The sequence below is a fragment of the Trifolium pratense genome, linkage group LG2 (assembly GCF_020283565.1).
Source record: "Trifolium pratense cultivar HEN17-A07 linkage group LG2, ARS_RC_1.1, whole genome shotgun sequence".
In the NCBI taxonomy this organism is placed as follows: domain Eukaryota; kingdom Viridiplantae; phylum Streptophyta; class Magnoliopsida; order Fabales; family Fabaceae; genus Trifolium; species Trifolium pratense.
The window spans coordinates 57,365,503-57,386,382 of NC_060060.1; the positions used below are offsets into that span (position 1 = coordinate 57,365,503).

A 20,880-nucleotide genomic window follows, 5' to 3' on the forward strand; every position below is an offset into this window, starting at 1 on the left:
ATCGAGATATGTTTGTGCAAAAAGAAATTATTTATTAAAAAAAATTAAATATTTCAATTTTTAATGTATTAAAAAAGAAATTATTTATTAAATTTGTTATCTTATAAATATTCTGAATTTCATTTTTAGTCTCCAAATACTTTCTATCACAATTTTTCTTCCCTCCTTTTAATCTAATTTTTGTGTACTTTCAAATTTTTTTAATGATTTTTTTAATACATATCTTTCTTATTTCTTCCAAGACCTCTTATCAACGGAGTTGTTTGGCACCTCGATGTCGACTCATCACATCATGGGGTTGAAGAAGGTCCCAAGGGTTCGGTTGTTAAGAGATATAATATAATTGAGAAAAAAAAATTTCTAGCCCAACAATCTTCACTCTACCCCAACAACTGAATTTAAAATGACAAATATGTCCTCATATATAATGTAAAACTGAAAAGCAAAAAAAAAAAAATCATTCTCTACCCTACTCAAAGAAAGTGTTCCGGTGTGAGTTTGCCGAAATAGAGCAGTAAGTGTAATTTTACATACCGGTACACTTTTTTGAAGTGTGCCGGTTCGATTTATTTACCGATACACTTTTTTCAAGTGTACTGGTATGAATATTCATACCGGTACTCTCAACGAAAGTGTACCGGTATGCTTTCGACGGTTTAGTTTAAATTTACATACCGGAACACTTTTTTCAAAGTGTACCGGTTCACTGTGATTTTTTTTTTATTTTTTTTTCTCAGTGGTGCGCACCAGAGGAACATACGACATAATTAGGCATAACAGAGGACGTGCAGAGTCTCGACAACATCAGGGGGAGCCGAAACACAATGAGCCTCACGATGAGCCTTTGCCGGCAGTGCCTGAGCAGTAGGTTGTGCAGCAGGGCTGGCCTAGAGGGCTGATCGATACGAGTCTCCTGACTCGATACGAGCAGCATGTTGCTCGTTATGTATGGTTTGGTCAGGTAATCAATTGTTTGTTTTGTTATTATTTGTTAAGTTATACTAATCAAATTATTTTTAATTTGTATTGTTTACACTCTCGTTGCAACTGTTAAATCCTTATTTTGTATACAAATTTAGTGCTGAAATATTATTATAGTTCATTTTCAATGTCTTATGGTATGTATCCAATTATCCGGTCTAATTTATTAATATTATTCTGTTCTTTTTACCTGATCGAGTAATGGTAATACCGACTTTATTGACATCTCCAACATCTCAAGCCCATGTGACAACAGCATTTGGGGTAGCAAATTTTTGATTAGTTGTAAAAACATTAGTAGTATCTACCAATATTTGACTTTTATCGCCGAGATAAGCCATATCTGTTTAAAAATAAAAGAACAAATTAAAATTAAAAAAACTGATATTAACATATCGGTACACTTGTTAAATACCAGAACACTTTTTGCGTAGTTACATATCGGTACACTTATGTACATACCGGAACACTTTAACTACCGGAAGTGTTCCGGTATGTATAATGATAAACAAACGAACCGGTATACTTTTTAAAGAGTATTCCGGTAAATGTTGCATACCGGAACACTTTTTAAAAAGTGTACCGGTAAAGATAAATACTTACCGGAACAGTTTTTTGGGAGGATGAACAGTCTACCGGAACAGTAAAATACGACAAAAAAAAATTATTAAAATATACTAATTTTTTATAATGGTATACTAGGTATTTTGAAAAATATGTTGGGGTAGAACAAAAAATTTCTATAATTGATCTATAATTTTTGACCCGTGCAAACGCACGAACATGGTGACTAGTTTATAATATTATAAAAACTCCTCCGACAAAAAATTAGAAGTTTTTAACATAAGATTAATTATTTATGATTTTTTTAGCGCTAATAGCTTAAAAATTCATATTTAATTCATGTTAAGAAAATTAATTCATATTTACAAAATTTATAATATACAAAACTTTTTTTTTATAAGCATGTACAAAACTTGTTGATATTTTTTATAATATATGACTTAAAAATTCATATTTAATTCATTTCTAGTTAAAAAAAATAAAAATTAAACTTTCACAAGAGATATCTATAATACACTAAACATGATCGCGGGAAAAAGAAGCAAGATTTCAAATAATATACATGAGTTGAATAAAAAAGTAAGGACCAAAAGAAGTGACAGAAAATATTTGAGTGACCAAACTTGCTAAAAAAAAAAATTGGAATTAAAAACGAAATTTAAATTATTTATAGAGACTAAAAACATATTTAACCCTTATCAATAAGATATTTCTCGGGCAGATCTAAATCAAGAATTTGCTCAATAAATTATACATGTGAACCACATTATTCTTGAGAAATAATTTGAGGATCTATCCGCTCTTAACTGTGTGTCTAAATTTTTTTCTTCTCTTTTATTTATAAAGAAGAAATTAGCAAAAAAGAAATAAAATCTACGATCTTAAACAAACAACTCAAGAATATTTGCAAGGAGAACATGTTGCAACTCGGAGGGACAAAGAGTCCAAGTCTTAACGAATTTTTTGTTATATAAAACTTACGAATTTTTTGTTATATAAATCCTTTTGGCATATTGAAAAAAAAAAAAGGTAAAAACAAGGGGTCATGAACGTAACTTAGAAAAGAAAAATAAAAATAAAGAGCTTCTCAATTTACGTAAGTTTTCTACCCCTTGAACAGGTATTATGCAAATGCAACTGAAATCCTTTTGGCATATTGAAATACATATTTATTCTATATATCAATTACAAATAAATGGACTCGTGTGAATCACCTTGTGTAACTATTTTGTGTTCTAAAAAATTTCTAAACCAGATGGCTGACTTTTTTGGATATCTTTTGAGATTATTATTGTAATCTACATAGAATAAGCCAAACCTCGAGGTGAATCCTAAAATCCATTCGAAGTTGTCAATCGATGACCATGCAAAATACCCTTTCACATTTGCGCCATCCCTGACAAAATTTGGATACATGAATCATATTAGTGTCAATTTTAATGAGTACAATTTGTGACAGAATTTATAATATTGTTCTATAAATTTCTTTTGTTAATGTAAATTTCTTTTCGTTTTGAGGATACATACTGTATTGCGTTTTGAAGATAGTAGAGATGATTATAGTAGTAATCAATCCTTAGTGTATCTTCAAGGGCTTCCTCAAGAGGAAGTGTTGGATCATCAAACTCATCCATACCTATATATAAATTAACAATATAGTTGTTTAACATAAACTTGAGGGAAATAAACATATATAGCATAAATTTCGTATGTAAACTTTAGGATAAATGAATTGGAAGGAGGCTGGAACCTCAATGTCAGAATTGACCTCCGAACTAGATTAGGCGGTCCAGTGGACCGGATACTGCTGGTGAAAACCAATAAATAAAAAAAAATAACTTAATGTTTGCAACTTAAAGAAATGGATTGAAAGTGAATACAAACAGTATTACCATTTTCAGTGATGTAGATCAATGGGTTGTTGTACTTTATTTTAATGTAGAGTAACAAGTCATAAATTCCCTTTGGATAAATTGATAACCATGTTGAAGAGGCCTGCATGTGTAATATAGATTCAATTTTATTTCAATGAAGCCCAAAAGAAAATTAAAAACAAAAACTAATTAAAATAAGGCAATATGGTTGTAACTTGTATTTGCATTGTAAATAACAATATAGTTGTAATGTCAATTAAATTATCTTGCACATACCGTTGGTCCAATAGGTATTCCATTGCGCTCGTCTGTCAACAAAAATAAAATATATAAATGATAATCCATTAGTAAGAAAAATCACCCGCTTCTTTTATTAGATAAATTCATGCGAGTCCCACTAAATTATGTGAATTTCATATAAATTTTGTGGGACTCGTAAATTTTAATCAATAAAGAGCGTATTCTATTACTAAAAACAGCGTGATAAAATACACTTACTTGTAACAATAACAAGTGAATCTGTGAGGTAGCTGGGTTTGGCATCACTTAACTCAGGTGCATTGGTTGTATAATTGGTAGTGTAATAGTTTAAGCCAATAAAATCAAATGAACCTCTTATAAGCTTGACTTGATATGTTGTGAACTTTGGTAATCGACTTCCTACTAATGACCGCATGGAACTTGGATAATCTCCTATTGTCAATGGATCCATAAACCTACAATATATACATTCTTTAAAATAGATATTTAATTTTTTACTAGTAAAAGGAATGTTGAATTGCTCATAAGCAAGCATTGTGATGATGTGACATGCTTTAGAGAGCTTCTCATATTTAATTTTAATAATTACTATAAATGAAAATGTCAACGCTACACCATTTTATGGTTAGCTAACCTAATAGAGTTTAAATGTACATGGTATAATATATAGACTATAGTTGTGTTCCACGTAGAATTTTAGGTTGATAAAGTTGTTAATTACCATCCAAACTGGAAATCAATGGATCTTTGTGAAGCATCACGGTCCAATTTTGTATCATAGAGTGGAATCATCCAGTGACACACCAGTGTTATCCCTATCTTACCCTTTTGAGATGGCTGCACACACAAAGTAAGAAAAATTTTAGGCTCAATATTAATATTAATCAATAAAGAAATACATAAACTGATATTGAAGATTGATTTTAACTCTCTTCTCATTCCACATCTTGTGTTGCAGCAACCTGATTATATGAAGAAGATAAAAAATAAAAAAATGGACAACTAGAACGGGTTCAATATCGAAGAAAAGGTTCCGTTTATTTTGTACGTCTCTAAGAAAACTAAAACACAAAATTTGCGTTGGGAGTTATATATCATACCCGGTCTAAGGGTCCAACTCTGCCATACTCTCAATGATTCCTTTATGGAAGTATTAGAGTGGAATAGGAAAGTTTCAACAAGTCGACTTCTCTTGGTATATTACAGAGGTTTTCTTTTGTGGAAAATCTTGCCTCATGTCTTCATTGAGGACTAGTTTAGGGATAGTCTCCCTAATTTTGGTTTGCTTTTTGATTTTTTTCCTTTGTATTTTTTTTTTGTTTTGCTTTTTATCCGAGTAAGGTTTAGCCCCCTCACTTTGTACAGTTTCCTCTTTTTTTATATTGTATATGAGCAAAGAGAGACATAGAATTAGTGCTACTAGATGTTCCTCTAATGTCTATGATGGGTTTATGAATTATGAAAATGAATGTAACAGTAATAATGAAGTAGAATGGAAGAAAAGCTTGCAATTGCTATTAATGGAGTTTCAATTACAAGATAGAAGATAACAGAATAAAGGAAATAACAAACTAGTAGAGAGTCTACTAGCCCCAAAGCACTAAGTGCCCCAAATCACTAAAAAGTGATCCCACTCAATAACAGAATTCCTCAATGATTCTTTCTCATTCCTTCTAGCCACATATATAGCACTGACTCATGCTTCTCATGCACACACATGCATTCCTCCCCTCAATTAGACACGTCATGCTTCTTCTTTTTCCTTGTATGCACTCTCCAAACTTTAGGCTTTAGGCCCACTGTCAAGGCCCAACTCTTGATCCATGTTTCTATCAATACCACCCCCTTAAGAACAACCTTGTCCTCAAGGTTGGGAGAGGTTTCTATTACTCTTCTTGCTGCTAGGTGATCCGCCCATTCGCTTGAGAAATACATAGAGATTGAGCCATTGAAGATACTAAGGTTGAACCTGAATTGTACCTAAATGCTTGAAGACCAAAACTTTCCTCTATCATACACCAACATAAGCACCACCCAAATGCTTTTGAGCCAAATATTTCCTCTGTCATATACGATATTAAGCAAACCATAGATTGAAAGAGCACTTCTCAAGCAACATTGATAAGCATATTTGGTCATATGAGTATTGAACTTCCATGGATCCCATGGTATTACCATTGCTGATAACTTTATTGTAGTTGCCAACATCAAAGCATTAGAGGTAGCATAGCTCTTTTCCATCGCATGAAAGTGAAGAAGTGGAATAACAATACTGACATCATACACATACTGCTGCAGTGCCATTTTCCCAACCAACCAAATTGATTCCCTAGCAATTGGAATGTTTACATTGGCAGTACATTCACACAGTTGTGTCGCCACATCATATGTGTTAGTTTCATTTGCCACTGCAATAAGCATTTCAAGCTTCACTCTTATGACATATGATGGCTCACTATACTGGTCAGTAATCAATATATCCAGTGGTGTCTCTTCTAAAAATTCAAGAAGTATGATAAAACCACTGACTTCATCCTTCATTGATAAGATGGTTATATGAAAAGCAAATGGTGTTGGTGCTATGCCCTTTTCTCTGTTCTTGTTGTCCATAGTTGGAGTTATGTACTTTTTCATAAATATTGGTTGATACTCCATTGTATCCATGCCTTTAAGACTTGAAATGAACTTAGACGTGTTGTCACAGAGAAAATATTCATAACTTGACAATGCTTGCATCAAAAGTTCATAATCATATCTACCACCTACTTTATCAATTAGAACCACATCTAAAACCTCATGAAATGCTTGTTGAAGTCCCCCCCTTGCTGCAACAGCAAGATCTTTGGCATAACCTTTCTTTAATACATATCTTGGAAATTTATTTTCATGTGTCTCTATTTGTTTAATAGCTACCGATTGAATTGCATCACAAATAGATCGTATGACTCTATTATTGTGTTGTTTGAGCGAGCAACCAATCCTAATTAGATTAGAAGAATTTCCAACTCTTATAAATACAACATGTTTGCTCAATTCCTTTAATGTGCCAATATAATGATTAGGAATGAAAATACTTACACATTTTTCCTTTCCTGAATGCTCATCAACCCCTTGCCCATACTGAAATTGGTAGATATTCTGCAGAGGTGGAGATAAAAGATGCCATGCACACTCCCATGTAAATGCCCACTTGGCTATTGCATATGTTAACATCTGTAGCACATTTAATACCTTGACATCTTTATATTGCCACTTGGCAATGGCATAAGTAGACATCTTTAACGCATCTAACACTTTGAAATCTTTAACCATTGTTAGTAATGAATCAATACCATAAGGGAGATAAAGTAATTTTTCCTCTATCCAATGAAATTCAAAGCTCTGTTTATAGCACGCCAAAAGAGAGGTTGCATTCCAAACAACATACTCTCCAATTGAATTTTGGATCATTATACCCAAAACACATGTTGAATGTCTTCTAGTCACCTCACTATTCAAGTTGCAAAATACCAATTTTGCCCTTAATTTCTCTAGATCTTTCCCACCTTCAGCATCAGCGTGCACATCAGCGTACACATCACGTGGCTCGTTAGGGATTGAATCCTTCCCTACCATTAGGATGTTGGCCACCGGCGACTGTGGAGGATTCGTACCTGGAGGTTCAGGTGTCGGTCCTCGTCGTGGAAGCATTGTCGCGAGTTGATTGGAGTCCTGCGATTTTGACTGAAGTAATTCCGGCGAGAGTAGATCAGGCGGCTTTGGTTCGAGTAAAGTCTTAATTGATGCATCCAAGACCGGCGGTTCCGGCATCGGAAGTGGCTCAAAAACAAACACCTGATTCTTTCCTCTTTGTACCTCAATCACTTCCTTCGTCTCTGTCACAATCTCCACGACCTTTTCTGGCTTTGGTGTTAACCTTGGTTGTAATTCATTGTTAGACGCGACTTCTCCAGCGTTGTTCATCACCTTTAGCACTGATTCATCCTTTGACCCATCGTTTTTCTCTTTTATCACGTCAACCACAATCGTGTGATTTTTCGTGACTGAGGGTGTCACTATAGGTGTCGCCGGCGATTTTCGATCTAATTGCTCCGATGGATTCTTCAGTGAACCGTATGAGTTATCTTCAATTGATTTCTCAATTTCCAGCGATGTCTCCTCCAAGCCAAGTTGTTTGCACAATTTACTTAGAATCAAGCCTCTTTGTTGCAGTTGGTAAGCGAACTCTTGCATCGTTGATTTCAAATCACTCATTGTTTCTTCCATTATGGTTGTCTTACGATCACTGGTTCCTGGGAAGTGTAATCCGGTAGGTCGGACCAATTGATGGGTTTATGAATTATGAAAATGAATGTAACAGTAATAATGAAGTAGAATGGAAGAAAAGCTTGCAATTGCTATTAATGGAGTTTCAATTACAAGATAGAAGATAACAGAATAAAGGAAATAACAAACTAGTAGAGAGTCTACTAGCCCCAAAGCACTAAGTGCCCCAAATCACTAAAAAGTGATCCCACTCAATAACAGAATTCCTCAATGATTCTTTCTCATTCCTTCTAGCCACATATATAGCACTGACTCATGCTTCTCATGCACACACATGCATTCCTCCCCTCAATTAGACACGTCATGCTTCTTCTTTTTCCTTGTATGCACTCTCCAAACTTTAGGCTTTAGGCCCACTGTCAAGGCCCAACTCTTGATCCATGTTTCTATCAGTCTACTACTCACTATGATGTCCTATAATGCTTTTAATTTACCTATAAAAAATTAAAATAAAAAATAACCTGATATTTGGTTTTGTAGATATTGACAGCAGATGCATGAGCAAGTAATTGATTGTGCGTCACTATATATGGTTCTGTAGCGGAATCTCCACCGGTGCAATTTACTTTTTGCCAGGGTGAACATCGTCCAGGTGCAAACGTTCCTTCAGCATAAGCATGTGTGGCAAAGGACCATGGTTCATTTAATGTTATCCAGTATTTTACTCTGTCTCCAAATTCTTTAAAGCAAAGTTCTGCATAGTCTCGAAAATCATTCCTGGATATAGGTAGGAAGAAAAACACACGATCATATGCCTTACTTTAAGATATTTGATTATCTTTGGTGATAAGGGATCAATGTGAATTACACTATATTAGGACTTAAAAAGCCACCATATTCTTCTTCAAGTGTTCGAGGAAGATCCCAATGAAAAAGAGTGATAAAGGGTTGAAGACCTACATTCACAAATGCAAATGAACAATGAAGTATTTTGGACAAAAGTTTATAAAAATTAATTAATTTCATATATGATGAACCTTTGTCCAATAGCTCATTGATAACATTGTTGTAATATTTAATTCCTTCCTTATTTACACCTCCACCAAGCTTTCCTTCTGCAATTAGTCAAGGAATCTAACATATATATTATATATTCATAATCATTCATAAACACATACACAGTTAAAAGTTTTCCAGGGAAAATGTTCTTAGTCTTAGTTTTCTGTTTCTTACTTGGAAGTATTCTGGACCAAGAGATAGAAAATCTATAAGCATCCATGTTGATGTCCTTCATGATCTCAATATCTTCCTGCATTTTAAAATGGTAAAATGTGGATCTTATCATTTTTTTATACTAATAAAAAGTTGAGAACAAAGGTAATATTTTATTAAAATTTACATAAAATAGTGTTGTTTATGCCTTAAAATATGCAAAAAATTAGTCTGGTTGATTATGCCTCAAATGGAAGGCGTATATGGCAAAGCCAAAACATGCTCCAAAAGTTGTATGACGCGTGAGGAGTTTGTTTCGGTGTGATATAAAATCCTGCATTTTTTGACATATTTTAAGACTTACAGTAGTGAGACAAAATCTAAACATATTGAATAATGAAGATTCATTGGAGGAACTTTAGTGTTCACCTCGGTAACAACAAAATTTGCAAGGTTCAAGGTATGAATTCAATTCGTCTTAAGATATTTGAGAGTGGTGAATTCCATTTGTGGGATATGAGGTATGTTCCCAAACTTGAGTGAATTTTTTTTGTCTATAAGCATGTTTGATGGATTAGGCTATTGTACTATAATTGAACATAAAATGTTGAAAATTTGGCATGGTACATTGGTAATTGCTAAAGATATATACCAAAATGTGTGGTTTATACATTTTGGGTGGCTCTACTTTTATTGCTCATGCATCATTAGCTAATCAAAACTCACATGATAAAATCAAATTTGGGCATTTGAGATTAGAGCATGTCAGTGAAAAGGGTTTGATTGAATTAGCTAAACAAGGTTTGTTAGGTAGTGTAAAAGTGAATAAACTAGAGTTTTGTGATAATTGCATACAAGGTAATAGGCATAGAACAATAAGCACTATTCTATAGTAGACCGTTTGAGTATGTTTTACTCGAATCTTTGATGTTCGGCTAAAGCATATAGTCATGTGGGTGGTCTCTATTTTCTTACCATGATTGATGATTTATCTATAATAGTATGAGTTCACATTTTGGAACATAATAGGGACACCTTTGAAATGTTCAAGGAATGACATACTCTTGTAGGATTTTAAAATGGAACTAAACTGAACGTGTTAACAACTGATAACGGCCCAAAGTGCCTTTTAGAGCAGTTTAATAAATTGTGGAAAATTGCTTTTTAAGCTTGTGATATTCCTCCCAGGCCCCCCATATTGACCATTTTACCCTTGTAATGCTTCGGTAGGTACAAACCGAAACAACGTCACTTCGGTACCTGTAAACCGAAGGCATGTGACATTAAGCTAACGCTAGCTTGATAAGCAGATTCATCACAGTATGACATTACCTCGGTTCGTATTTACCGAACCACAGCGTGTTCAGCACGTATTTACCGAACTTAAGTGATTTCGGTTTGTATTTACCAAACGAAACTGGAGCCAATGACAAGGGTATTTTGGGATTTTAGGGGGGTTTGAGAGCAAACCAAGGGGCTTAAAAAGCAATTTTCTAAATTGTGTAGGAAATGAGGTATAAAGATACAACGAACTTCGCAAGCACACTACAATAAAATAACCTAGATTTTTTTTTTTTACGCAATAAAATAACCTAGATGAACACATGAATATGACCATTTTGAGCATCTGAGATGTATTCTTGAGGGTTTTGTAGAGGACAAGTCTAAATGTATCTTTTGAAGAAACCTTTGTATCGGTTGAAAAAAAGCCCAAGATAATGGTATCATTTGTTTGATGAGTTTACTTTGAAGATGAGTTTTGTGAGAACCGGGTATGATAATTGTGTATACATTTTAAGAGGAAAGAGAAAGCCATTCTCTACATACTTCTATATGTAGATGATATCGTAATGGCAAGTTTTAGAAAGAAATAGACATATTTATCTATTGCTAATATATTAAAATCAATTACTACCAAAGTACTTAATTTATCTTTATTACTTTTAACCACGTTACAAGTTTTATATTTTTCATTGTAATTTCACTAAAAACAATCTAAAAAAAAATATAGAAAGATGATATGCTTAAATATAGGAACAAAATAGATTATAGATAGGAACGAAACATAACAATTTATACATAAAAATAGGAAGAAAAATTAATAATAATATAATAAAGTTACTAAATTACCTTAAATATTACGTACTAATAAAATTTCTAATTTTTTATTAAAAATATATACGGGATCATTATTTGTCACTAAAACATTAAAAATTGAATAAATAAATTTACAAAAAATAATTAACACAATAATTCCACTTATATTTTAACAATATTTTTTTTACGAAATATTTTAACAATATTATATAACAAATTTTTAAATAAATTTTCTACAGTAATATAGTGACAAACTTTAAACGTCGAATAAAAATCAGTGAACCCGTGCGAATGCATGAGTCTTTAAACTAGTTCATCATAAAATGTAAAATTCTAGCTATTAAACCACGGAAAAGGATTACCTCCCGTGCAAATTTGACGGGAGAGGGAGCAGTTTCTATATCCACCGTTAAAATATTATTTCTTTGTTTTTGGAATTTTTTATTTTATAATCTATTGGTCTCAATTTCACCGGACCCTAATGTGACATTAGACAACCCCCTCCCATTAAACCACTTATCAAATAAATTATGAAAAAAATAAATAAATAAATAAAACTACTTATAAAATAACACACAAGGTAGAGCTTAGTATTAATTAAACCTTATAACGATGATATCCATCGTCAGCTATATCTCCATTGCTTTTGTCCTTTATCTTACCTGTCAAGTTTATTAAATGCATATCAATTTGGTGCCAACAAAAAAAAGTAACCACTTGCAATATTATTTTCATGAACACTGCTTACAATTATTATTTTAATAGCATAAACTGTAAAGTATTAAACAATTTTATTATTTTATTTTAAATAGTATTAGAATTATATTAGAGGTGGACTTTCTGCACATTATCAGACAATAAAGCCGGTTCATAAAATACCATTTTCAATTTTTAAGATAAATAAGTGGGGTGTTTGAAATTCGAACTCCAAATTCTATATATACAATACAATATTCCTACCAAGAGTTAAACCCAGAGAGTTTTTTTTTTTTTTCCGACTTAGAGTTAAACTCACATAGATGTGCATGCCTATATTAATTTTATGCAACTCATTTTTTATTATTTTTTTGTTTACAATGGAGCTAAGGATCAAACTGACCACCTCTAACATGCTATCTAAATCCATCACCACTAGACCAAACTGAGTAGCTTTAAGCAACTCATTTTAAACTAATAATAATATATGCAAACAACAAAGGAAGGAAATTAACAGACCTGGATAATTATGTGTGAAAGTATCCCATATACTTGGTCCTCTGCCACCAACATTTACAGCACCTTCATACTAAAAAATAAATAAATGTGAATTGAATTAGAGATGAAAATAAATAATCTCTCTGGTGTTGTTCCTTATGATATTTGTGTATCCACTTGAGTTTAATGAGAGTAAGGTTTGGGTTCAAATAATCAGTGTTGGACCGGTATGGTTAAATTAAGCCAGTTGGGTAGGCTTGATCTTAGGGATAATCAATTTTCTGGTGAGAAGCTTAATGAGCTTGATTTGGCTAATAATAGGTTTTGTTGGTAATGTTCCAACGGATCTGCAAGATTTGAAGCTTGAGTTTTTTAATCTGTCAAATAAGAAGCTTTATGGAGAAATTCCCAGATTGCTAAATCTAAGGGTTTAATAAAAATTGGGGATTTTAACTTTATACTTTAAAAAAAGATAGACGTAGACAAAACACATAAATTCATGCTATTTTGAGGTGTTTTCGGGTGTAATTTATTGTAGTATGGTGATGAACATGATGAAGAATATATGAAGATGACGAACACATGATGAAGAACTTGTCGAAGATGATGAACATTCATCATGATTTTTGGGTTTTTTATACATTGTCAAATGTAGTATATAATATTATCATGATTTTTTGTGAAATTTTGTCAAATGTAGTATATAATATTATCATTATTTATACAAATAATTGTAAAAGAACATTGAAATATTTGGAGTACCTGGTAAGCAGATGAAGCTGTTCCAAAAATGAAATCTTCTGGAAAACTACTCCGGTTGAGGGACTTGCTAATATCGTTGGTTAATAATATTGTACCTTCAATTATAGCCACATAGCTAAGAATCACAACAATTCCATAGAGAAGTGTCATTACTCTACTTTGCATATTTGCTTCATTTCATCCGAAGTTGAGTGACTTGGGCCCTTATAAAGTGGAACTTATGTGTACGATTAAACCCAAAGCTTTTTAAAGATTAATTGAGATCTGGAAGGCAAAAAGATAACAAAATTCAAAAAATATGCATTAAATATTCATTTATAAAGAAAGTACAAATAGACATGATATGATATGTCAAATATATCACGAAGTTGGATCAGTGATGATTGACGCTGAACTTGGTAGAGAGGACCGCGGTTCGATTCCCCGCAACTGCGATCGGGAGGGGACTGAAACCACTTGATGTCAAAACTGATCCCCGAACCAGATTAAAACGGGTGGTGAAAGCCTAAAGTATAATATATATATATATATATATATATATATTTATATATATCATGACAACAAGGATATAACACTGCATGTTCCGTAAACTTAACTCAGTTGGTAAGATATTGCATTATATATAGGGAGCCGGTGTTCGAACCCTGATCATCTTACTTATTTACCTTAAAGGTGGAATTTCTAGTCAATAGTCTACTTAATAAAAAAAAAAAGAATATAACACTACATGTAATGAAAGTATCTTTTAGGTTTGTTCCCCCATAGTGAATATGTCTTTCACACCGCATCTAGACCGTTAGAGTAACCTCAAAGGTTCCTCCCACTACATGGCCGGTAGTGTAATAGTCTGGACCCCTTTTCTAGGAGATCCCGACAGTACCACCTTATGATATTCTCTACCCTCTTTAATAGAGTTTTTACCTTTTGTGGGAATCGAACCACGTACCCTGGGTTCAAATAATAAGATGCGTTATAGATTTGCATTTGAGTTATATCTCTTATATATATATATATATATATATATTATAAGCTTGCTAATATAAGCTAACCCTAATCTAATTTTTTTCCCTCTAATATTCCCTATATACTAGACCCTTACCCGTGCGGTGCACGGGTGTAATGCGCTGCTTTATATTATAACATAGAAAAATTGAAACAATAAGTATGATCAAATAATAAATAATAATAAAAAAAGAGTCAATGATAAAAAAAAAAAAAAAAAGCAAAGGGAGGAAACAAAATTAGTTAAGCATTGGAATATTATTATAATAATGGAAAAAGAGTCAATAATAAAAAAAAACTAAAAATATTTACTAAAATAATGGAATAAGTAAGGTAAATATTTCTAAATTGATATAATATATATACACTTGCCTTTATATGTGTCTTGAGGAATGGATTTGTGGAGATAAAAACCATCACAATATTTCACCGAAAAATGATGAATATCTATGCACCGTATATATAGCCATATAGGTATTTAGTGCACAGGAATAATTTAAAAATGAAACTGATCAATTTAATAAAATATAAAGAATTTTTATTGTATTTACTATGGAACATATGCATGATGTAAATGGATGGATTTTTTTTGCAACCGATGGAATATATGGTGAGTAAGTAGTAAAGTGTGGCTCTTTAGTATAAGTTCATCATGGTTTAATGTGGACAATATGAAAAGTCATCTATATAAATGTAGGTATATGAAAAGTGAATAGAGTCTAGAGATGATAATGATGTAAAGAGAAGTGATGTGGCATTGTAAGTGATTGACATGGCTAAATGGAAAAAGTCATTGGTTTATGTGGATTAGGGTTTATATAGATAGTAGGAGAACTATCTAGGAATTATATATATATATAGATTTATTGTGGCTTTATATTTTAAAAAAATACAAATTTGTATACAATAAAAATCGAATATGCATTTGCTTACAATAAAGTCTTTCAATCACTAGAGTATGTGCTTCAATCGTGATAAAAGTTAGGAATTCTAATATGGTAACCCTAATTTTCAATAAATTTGAACGGCAACATCCCTTATATCTTATATTATAAGCTTGCTAACATAAGCTAACCGTAAACCAATTATAAAAAAATCGGGATATGACGAAATGTGTATATAATTTTTACACGTCCGATTACAAAAAAATATTTACTCAATTTTTTAAAATTTTTTTTACAAAACATGTCTCATTTTTTTTTCCTTCGTTGCCACTATTCATTTATGCCAAAAAAATCATAATTCAATTTAAGATCAATGTGAACTTTTAATATTTAATCAAAATTTAAAATAAAGAGTAAAGACAATCTGTTAAACATCTTAAAATATATCTTTCGTCGCCGGTGTTTTCACATGGTCTTGTAACTTTAAGAGTTACTTATAGAGAATGATTAAAGATTCTGATTATCGACAAATACGGTGAAGATGCAAATAAAATTTATATTGTAATTTTTAAGAAAATATTTTGTAATATATCATAATAGTTTCTGTTGTATGAAAATTTATCCAAATTTATGGTTAATATTACTCCAAATTTTCATATACCTTTTAATCAGACTTGTGCGTGCACGGGTCGGAAGTTCTAGTTTTAAGAGTAAAAAAAAAAATTGTGCACTTATTGGAATTTGGAACATACAACCAATTCACACCATAACATTGTATTTTTTATAGCACAAAATTAAAAGCCTTAAAACGCTATAGAAGACACACACCTTCACCTTCCCCATCTTTTGGTTAAGTAGTACATCACACACACAATAGCACTTAAATGAGATAGTGTGTATCTCTTTTAGTTTAGTCAAGATCCTGGTTTGATGCCTGATTTGGGATGCAGCGGGTGTTAAAACTCTTAGGGAGAGTTTGCCACATCTCACAAAGCTTGGGGATTATTCTATGTACACATAGAGGATATCCTATAATTCTTAGGAGAATAAACCGGTCATTTAGAGTTCGGCCGTGAAATCAATCTCGAACGATTTGTTCTACGGAGTGCATATATATTATGGAATCATAAGTGTTTGACGCTACTTCTTGGTTCATAGCTGGATTGAAACGACCCATTTTCTGCGGAAGCCGTGATCGGGTTGAAAGAATTAAATTTGCCATTGTTGCTTCAAAGGCGTTGTAGTTAAAATAAACATATTAACAATTGGGTGATTGATTGTCACTACTTTTCCTAGCTTATTGCAAAATTGATGAACAATATATACAAATAGAAAATTCTGGATATATATATATCCATGGATAAAACACCTATAGATTTGGTTTTGATTTTATTTTTAACGGATAATAATCATGACTAAAACAGTGCTCTGTTTGTTTTAGGTTATATTCACTTGGTTGAATTACAAAAGTTACTAATTTCTTTACATAATCTAATACATATTTATGTAAACCCTTGTATATCAACATAATCGTCTAATCCATTTAAAATTTAAACATCGGATACTCATATCGATATGAGGCGGATACACAACATATTTGCATTTCGCAGGACCTTGTGCCCATATCCTATTGTCATCTCTGTTAGAAGTCTCACATTGGCTAGAGATATGGTAAAGATAGTCTTTATAAGTTAGTGCAAACCTCAACTCTGAAGCTAGTTTTTGTGGTTGAGTATAAGCCTCTCAAATTCTAATAATCTCTGACTAAATTTCAGAAGTAATAATCTATAAGATGAGTTATAAGTTCAATTCTCTCTTCTTTTCTTCTTAATCTATCTCCATTTGATTTTATATCTTAGAATCGTCATTACAAAATCAACTTATATCTTGAGACAATGCATCAATAGGCCAAAAGAACCGACGAACAATGTTGCTATATGTAAGCCACATATTAATGAAGTTCGCCTTCTTAGCGGAAATCACTATAGGTAACATTTTTCTTTTGTAGGAAATTCCGAAACCAGTTGGCTGACATTTTTGGATGTCTTTTTAAACCGTTTTTATAATCTACAAAGTTTATTCCAGTTCTCACCCTATAGCCTAATATCCATTCGAAGTTGTCGAGCAATGACCATGCAAAATATCCTTTTACATTCACACCATCCCTGAAAAATTCAAAGTGTTAAAAAATGTTAAGGATGCCCTAAAACTCATACACAACAAAATAACTAAAAAATTAAAATTTCCTCTTTTGTTCCATAGCACATACTTGATTGCAGTTTGAAGATAATACAAGTGACTATAATAGTAATCTATCCTAGCTGTATCTGCAAGGGCTTCTTCAAGTGAGAGTGTTGGATCATTGAGTTCATCTATACCTACACATACATTTATAAAATATTTTTCCCATAAAAATCAATGTCATAAGTAAAAAACCACTCACACCGACACATGAATATCAATAATAATTTAAGAAAACAAAAGTAACTATAGGCTATGAGCTACTTTTGTCAGTGTTGCATCAATGTGAGATACTGACATAAGTCGAACATTAGACATATCTTCAATCTGAAGTGGCGTTGTTGCATTAAATAAAAATTAAATTTGAACCAACAATTAGAGTTCTACCATTTTCAGTGATGTAGATCAAAGGGTTATTGTACTTTGTTTTAGTATACAGCAACAGGTCATGAATTCCCTTTGGATAAATTGACATCCATATTGAAGAACTCTGCATGTATACAGGCACTATTTTGTCATCAAATAAGTAACAAAAAAAAAAAAGGAAAAACTAATTGAAATGAAGCATTATTGCATGGTTAAAGTTACAATTAAATTACTTAAATACATACCTTTGGACCAATAGGTATTCCATTACGTTCATCTGTCACAACAAAATGCATCATACTCACAAATTATATATTTAAGTATATGATTGTGTCTAATCTGTTAATGAGATATCTATGAAATACATACTTGAGGTAATAACTTGAGAATCTGTGAGCAAGCTGGGCCTGGCATCACTTAATTCAGGTGCATCAGTAGCATAATTTGAAGTGTAATAATTTAATCCAAGAAAATCAAAGGACCCTTTTACGAGCATGGACTGATGTTTAGAGAACTTTGGTAATCGACTTCCTACCAATGATCGCATGGAACTCGGGTAATCTCCTACGGTTAATGGTTCCAGAAACCTGAAATATTTTGTTCAAATTATGCATCTCTATGATTAATATACTTTAATTGAGTTTTAGATAAAAATTTAGGTTCATGAAGCTCTTTACCATCCAAGTATAAAATCAATGCCTCTTTGTGTCGCGTGAATATCTGCTTCTGTATCGAGGAGCGGCACCAACCAATCACACGATAGTGTTATCCCTATCCGGCCCTTTTGAGATGCCTATTAACAAAAGGGAGTTTATATGACTCAAAATCAATTTGAAAAATTCTTACATTTTCTTTGTAAAAAATGTGTATATAAATCAAAACCTGATATTTCGATTTGTAAACTTTGACAGCAGTTGCATGAGTAAATAACTGATTGTGAGCCACTATATAGGGTTCCGTGGCTGAATCACCACCAACACAATTTTCGTTATGCCAGGACGAACATCGTCCGGGTGCTGACCTTCCATCAGCATAACCATATTTGCTCAATGTCCATGGCTCGTTCAATGTGATCCAATATTTTACCCTGTCTCCAAATTCCTTAAAGCAAAGCTCTGCATAGTCTCGAAAATCATTCCTAGATATTCGATAAAAACATGACAAAAAAATGATAGTAAATTCAAATGATTAATGATCATCAACAAAATATTTTGATTATTAATTATTAATTATTAATTATTAATTATAAGGTATGTGAATTACTTACACTATATTATGACTTAAAAAGCCACCATATTCTTCATCAAGTGCTTGAGGAAGGTCCCAATGAAAAAGGGTCACAAAGGGCTGAAGTCCTACAAAGACAAATACATTTAAACAAAAGTAATTAACTTATGACCAAAATCAGTAAAACCAAAATTAAGCAATTAATTGAAGACCTTACCTTTGTCAAGAAGTTCATTAATGAGATTGTTGTAATAATTAATTCCTTCCATGTTCACACCTCTACTAAGCTTTCCTTCTGAAATAAGACAAGGAATCTAACATTTAAATAAATAGTCATTCATTTGATAGCAACAATTTTTTTTTTTATTGGAATGATTAAGTAAAGCTAAATTAATTAAAAAAAATTATACTTGGTAATATTCTAGACCAAGAGATGGAGAATCTATAAGCATCCATGTTCATGTTCTTCATGATCTCAACATCTTCCTGCATTATCAGTAATCTTTACATAAGAATCTTATGCATCACGTTCAAATGTGTTTAGAGATTAGTAGTGTACCTTATAACGATGATATTCATCGATGGCTACGTCTCCATTACTTCCGCCCAATATCTTTTCTGTCAAATTTAGCAGCAGTAATATTATTGCAGTCTTTTTTTTTTTGCAGTCTATATATAACTGGAGACATCTCAAATGAATATAAAGTAATTTATAATTTTATCTTGACTACGTTTCTTAATTCGTGCGTCATGTACTCATGTGCCAAGTTTGATTTAATTGCTGCTATTACTTATAAGGTAGCAGGGTATGTTCTGTTTCTCTGTACATTTTCCAAAGTCTTGGATAATACGATTTCCATGAGTGGATTCTTAAGCTGAAATTTCACTTTCAATGATTATGAAATATATATAAATACAAAATTTCAATATGGCAAGGTCACATATATAATATTTCAATGAACAAAAATCATACTATGATTGAACAGGTTTGTGTATACCTGGATAATTATGAGTATAAGTATCCCATATACTTGGTCCCCTGCCACCAACATTTGCCGCACCTTCATACTTGAAAAAAATATTGTGCAAACATATAAATATTGTTAGGATTATGATCATAAGTGTGGATCGCAAACAGTTATATTTCAATTCAATTATGAGCAATCATACAACTATAAGTTCTAACATCCATAAGCTGCGACACACTTGTAAGTCAAATCATTAACTCTATACAACTAATTGAAGGAAGCTTAAAATATCAAGATTTATTATCACATTGAAGTATTTATTGAACTAGGAAATAAATAACCACACAATTGAAGTATATATACAAGTTTTCTTGTAATATCCGGTATGAAACTTACTTACTCACACTTGATACTTTATCATAAAAATGTACGTACACAATTAAATAGAAGAATTTGAAAGAGTTGGAGTGTACCTGGTAAGCTGATGAAGCTGTCCCAAAAATGAAACCGTCTGGAAAATTGCTACGGTTAAGGGGTGGACTAATACCGTCGGTGAATATGGTAGCAGCTTCAATGATAGCCACTGAGCTAAGAATAAGCAACAAAGATTTCAGAAGAGGAACATTCAACGCCATAACTATTAATCACCGGATTTGATTTGATTTGATTTACTTCAATGAATATTGCATATATAGCTTGGGTCCTAGTGTGCAATACTATATATTGAATAAGATATATATCAATGAAAAAAAATACATTATTGGAAACAAAAGATAATATAAATAAAGGCCATGTGAATGTCATTTTATCAATAAATTTTCATTATCAAGATAGATATGCAAAATATGTAGTGACAGCCTGCCAAGACAAGTTGAGTAGTTGACTATATTTTATAAGAGTTTTGATAAATTTCCTTATAAGAATAAATAAATATTCAATTTCATATATATAGTATATGAAATGGTAGAACGTCGATTAATC

The 20,880-nt window shown here is 32.1% G+C and overlaps 2 protein-coding genes across 3 annotated transcripts; both read right to left on the reverse strand.

Moving 5' to 3' along the window:
- Positions 1 to 2,588: 2,588 nt before the first annotated feature.
- On the reverse strand, positions 2,589 to 13,457 carry LOC123906964 (beta-glucosidase 12-like). Of its 2 annotated transcripts, XM_045956999.1 has the most exons (14): positions 13,212 to 13,457; positions 12,471 to 12,540; positions 11,859 to 11,917; positions 9,180 to 9,255; positions 8,984 to 9,061; positions 8,815 to 8,902; positions 8,468 to 8,723; positions 4,402 to 4,517; positions 3,918 to 4,135; positions 3,696 to 3,727; positions 3,438 to 3,540; positions 3,073 to 3,181; positions 2,701 to 2,941; positions 2,589 to 2,669 (listed from the first exon to the last, which is right to left on the reverse strand). In XM_045956999.1, exons 1-13 carry the CDS (start codon positions 13,374 to 13,376, stop codon positions 2,731 to 2,733), a joined length of 1,581 nt encoding a protein of 526 aa, XP_045812955.1. In that variant the 5' UTR covers positions 13,377 to 13,457; the 3' UTR covers positions 2,589 to 2,669; positions 2,701 to 2,730. The 2 variants fall into 2 exon arrangements, with proteins under 2 accessions (XP_045812955.1, XP_045812953.1); XM_045956997.1 differs by having other exon boundaries at positions 2,589 to 2,941.
- Positions 13,458 to 16,469: 3,012 nt separating this feature from the next.
- Positions 16,470 to 20,707, reverse strand: LOC123906965 (beta-glucosidase 24-like). Its single transcript, XM_045957000.1, has 13 exons — positions 20,373 to 20,707; positions 19,930 to 19,999; positions 19,491 to 19,549; positions 19,342 to 19,417; positions 19,149 to 19,226; positions 18,972 to 19,059; positions 18,587 to 18,842; positions 18,382 to 18,497; positions 18,074 to 18,291; positions 17,950 to 17,981; positions 17,726 to 17,828; positions 17,367 to 17,475; positions 16,470 to 17,262 (listed from the first exon to the last, which is right to left on the reverse strand). The coding sequence occupies exons 1-13, from the start codon at positions 20,532 to 20,534 to the stop codon at positions 17,067 to 17,069; spliced, it is 1,563 nt and encodes a 520-aa protein (XP_045812956.1). The 5' UTR covers positions 20,535 to 20,707; the 3' UTR covers positions 16,470 to 17,066.
- Between the last annotated feature and the right edge of the window lie 173 nt (positions 20,708 to 20,880).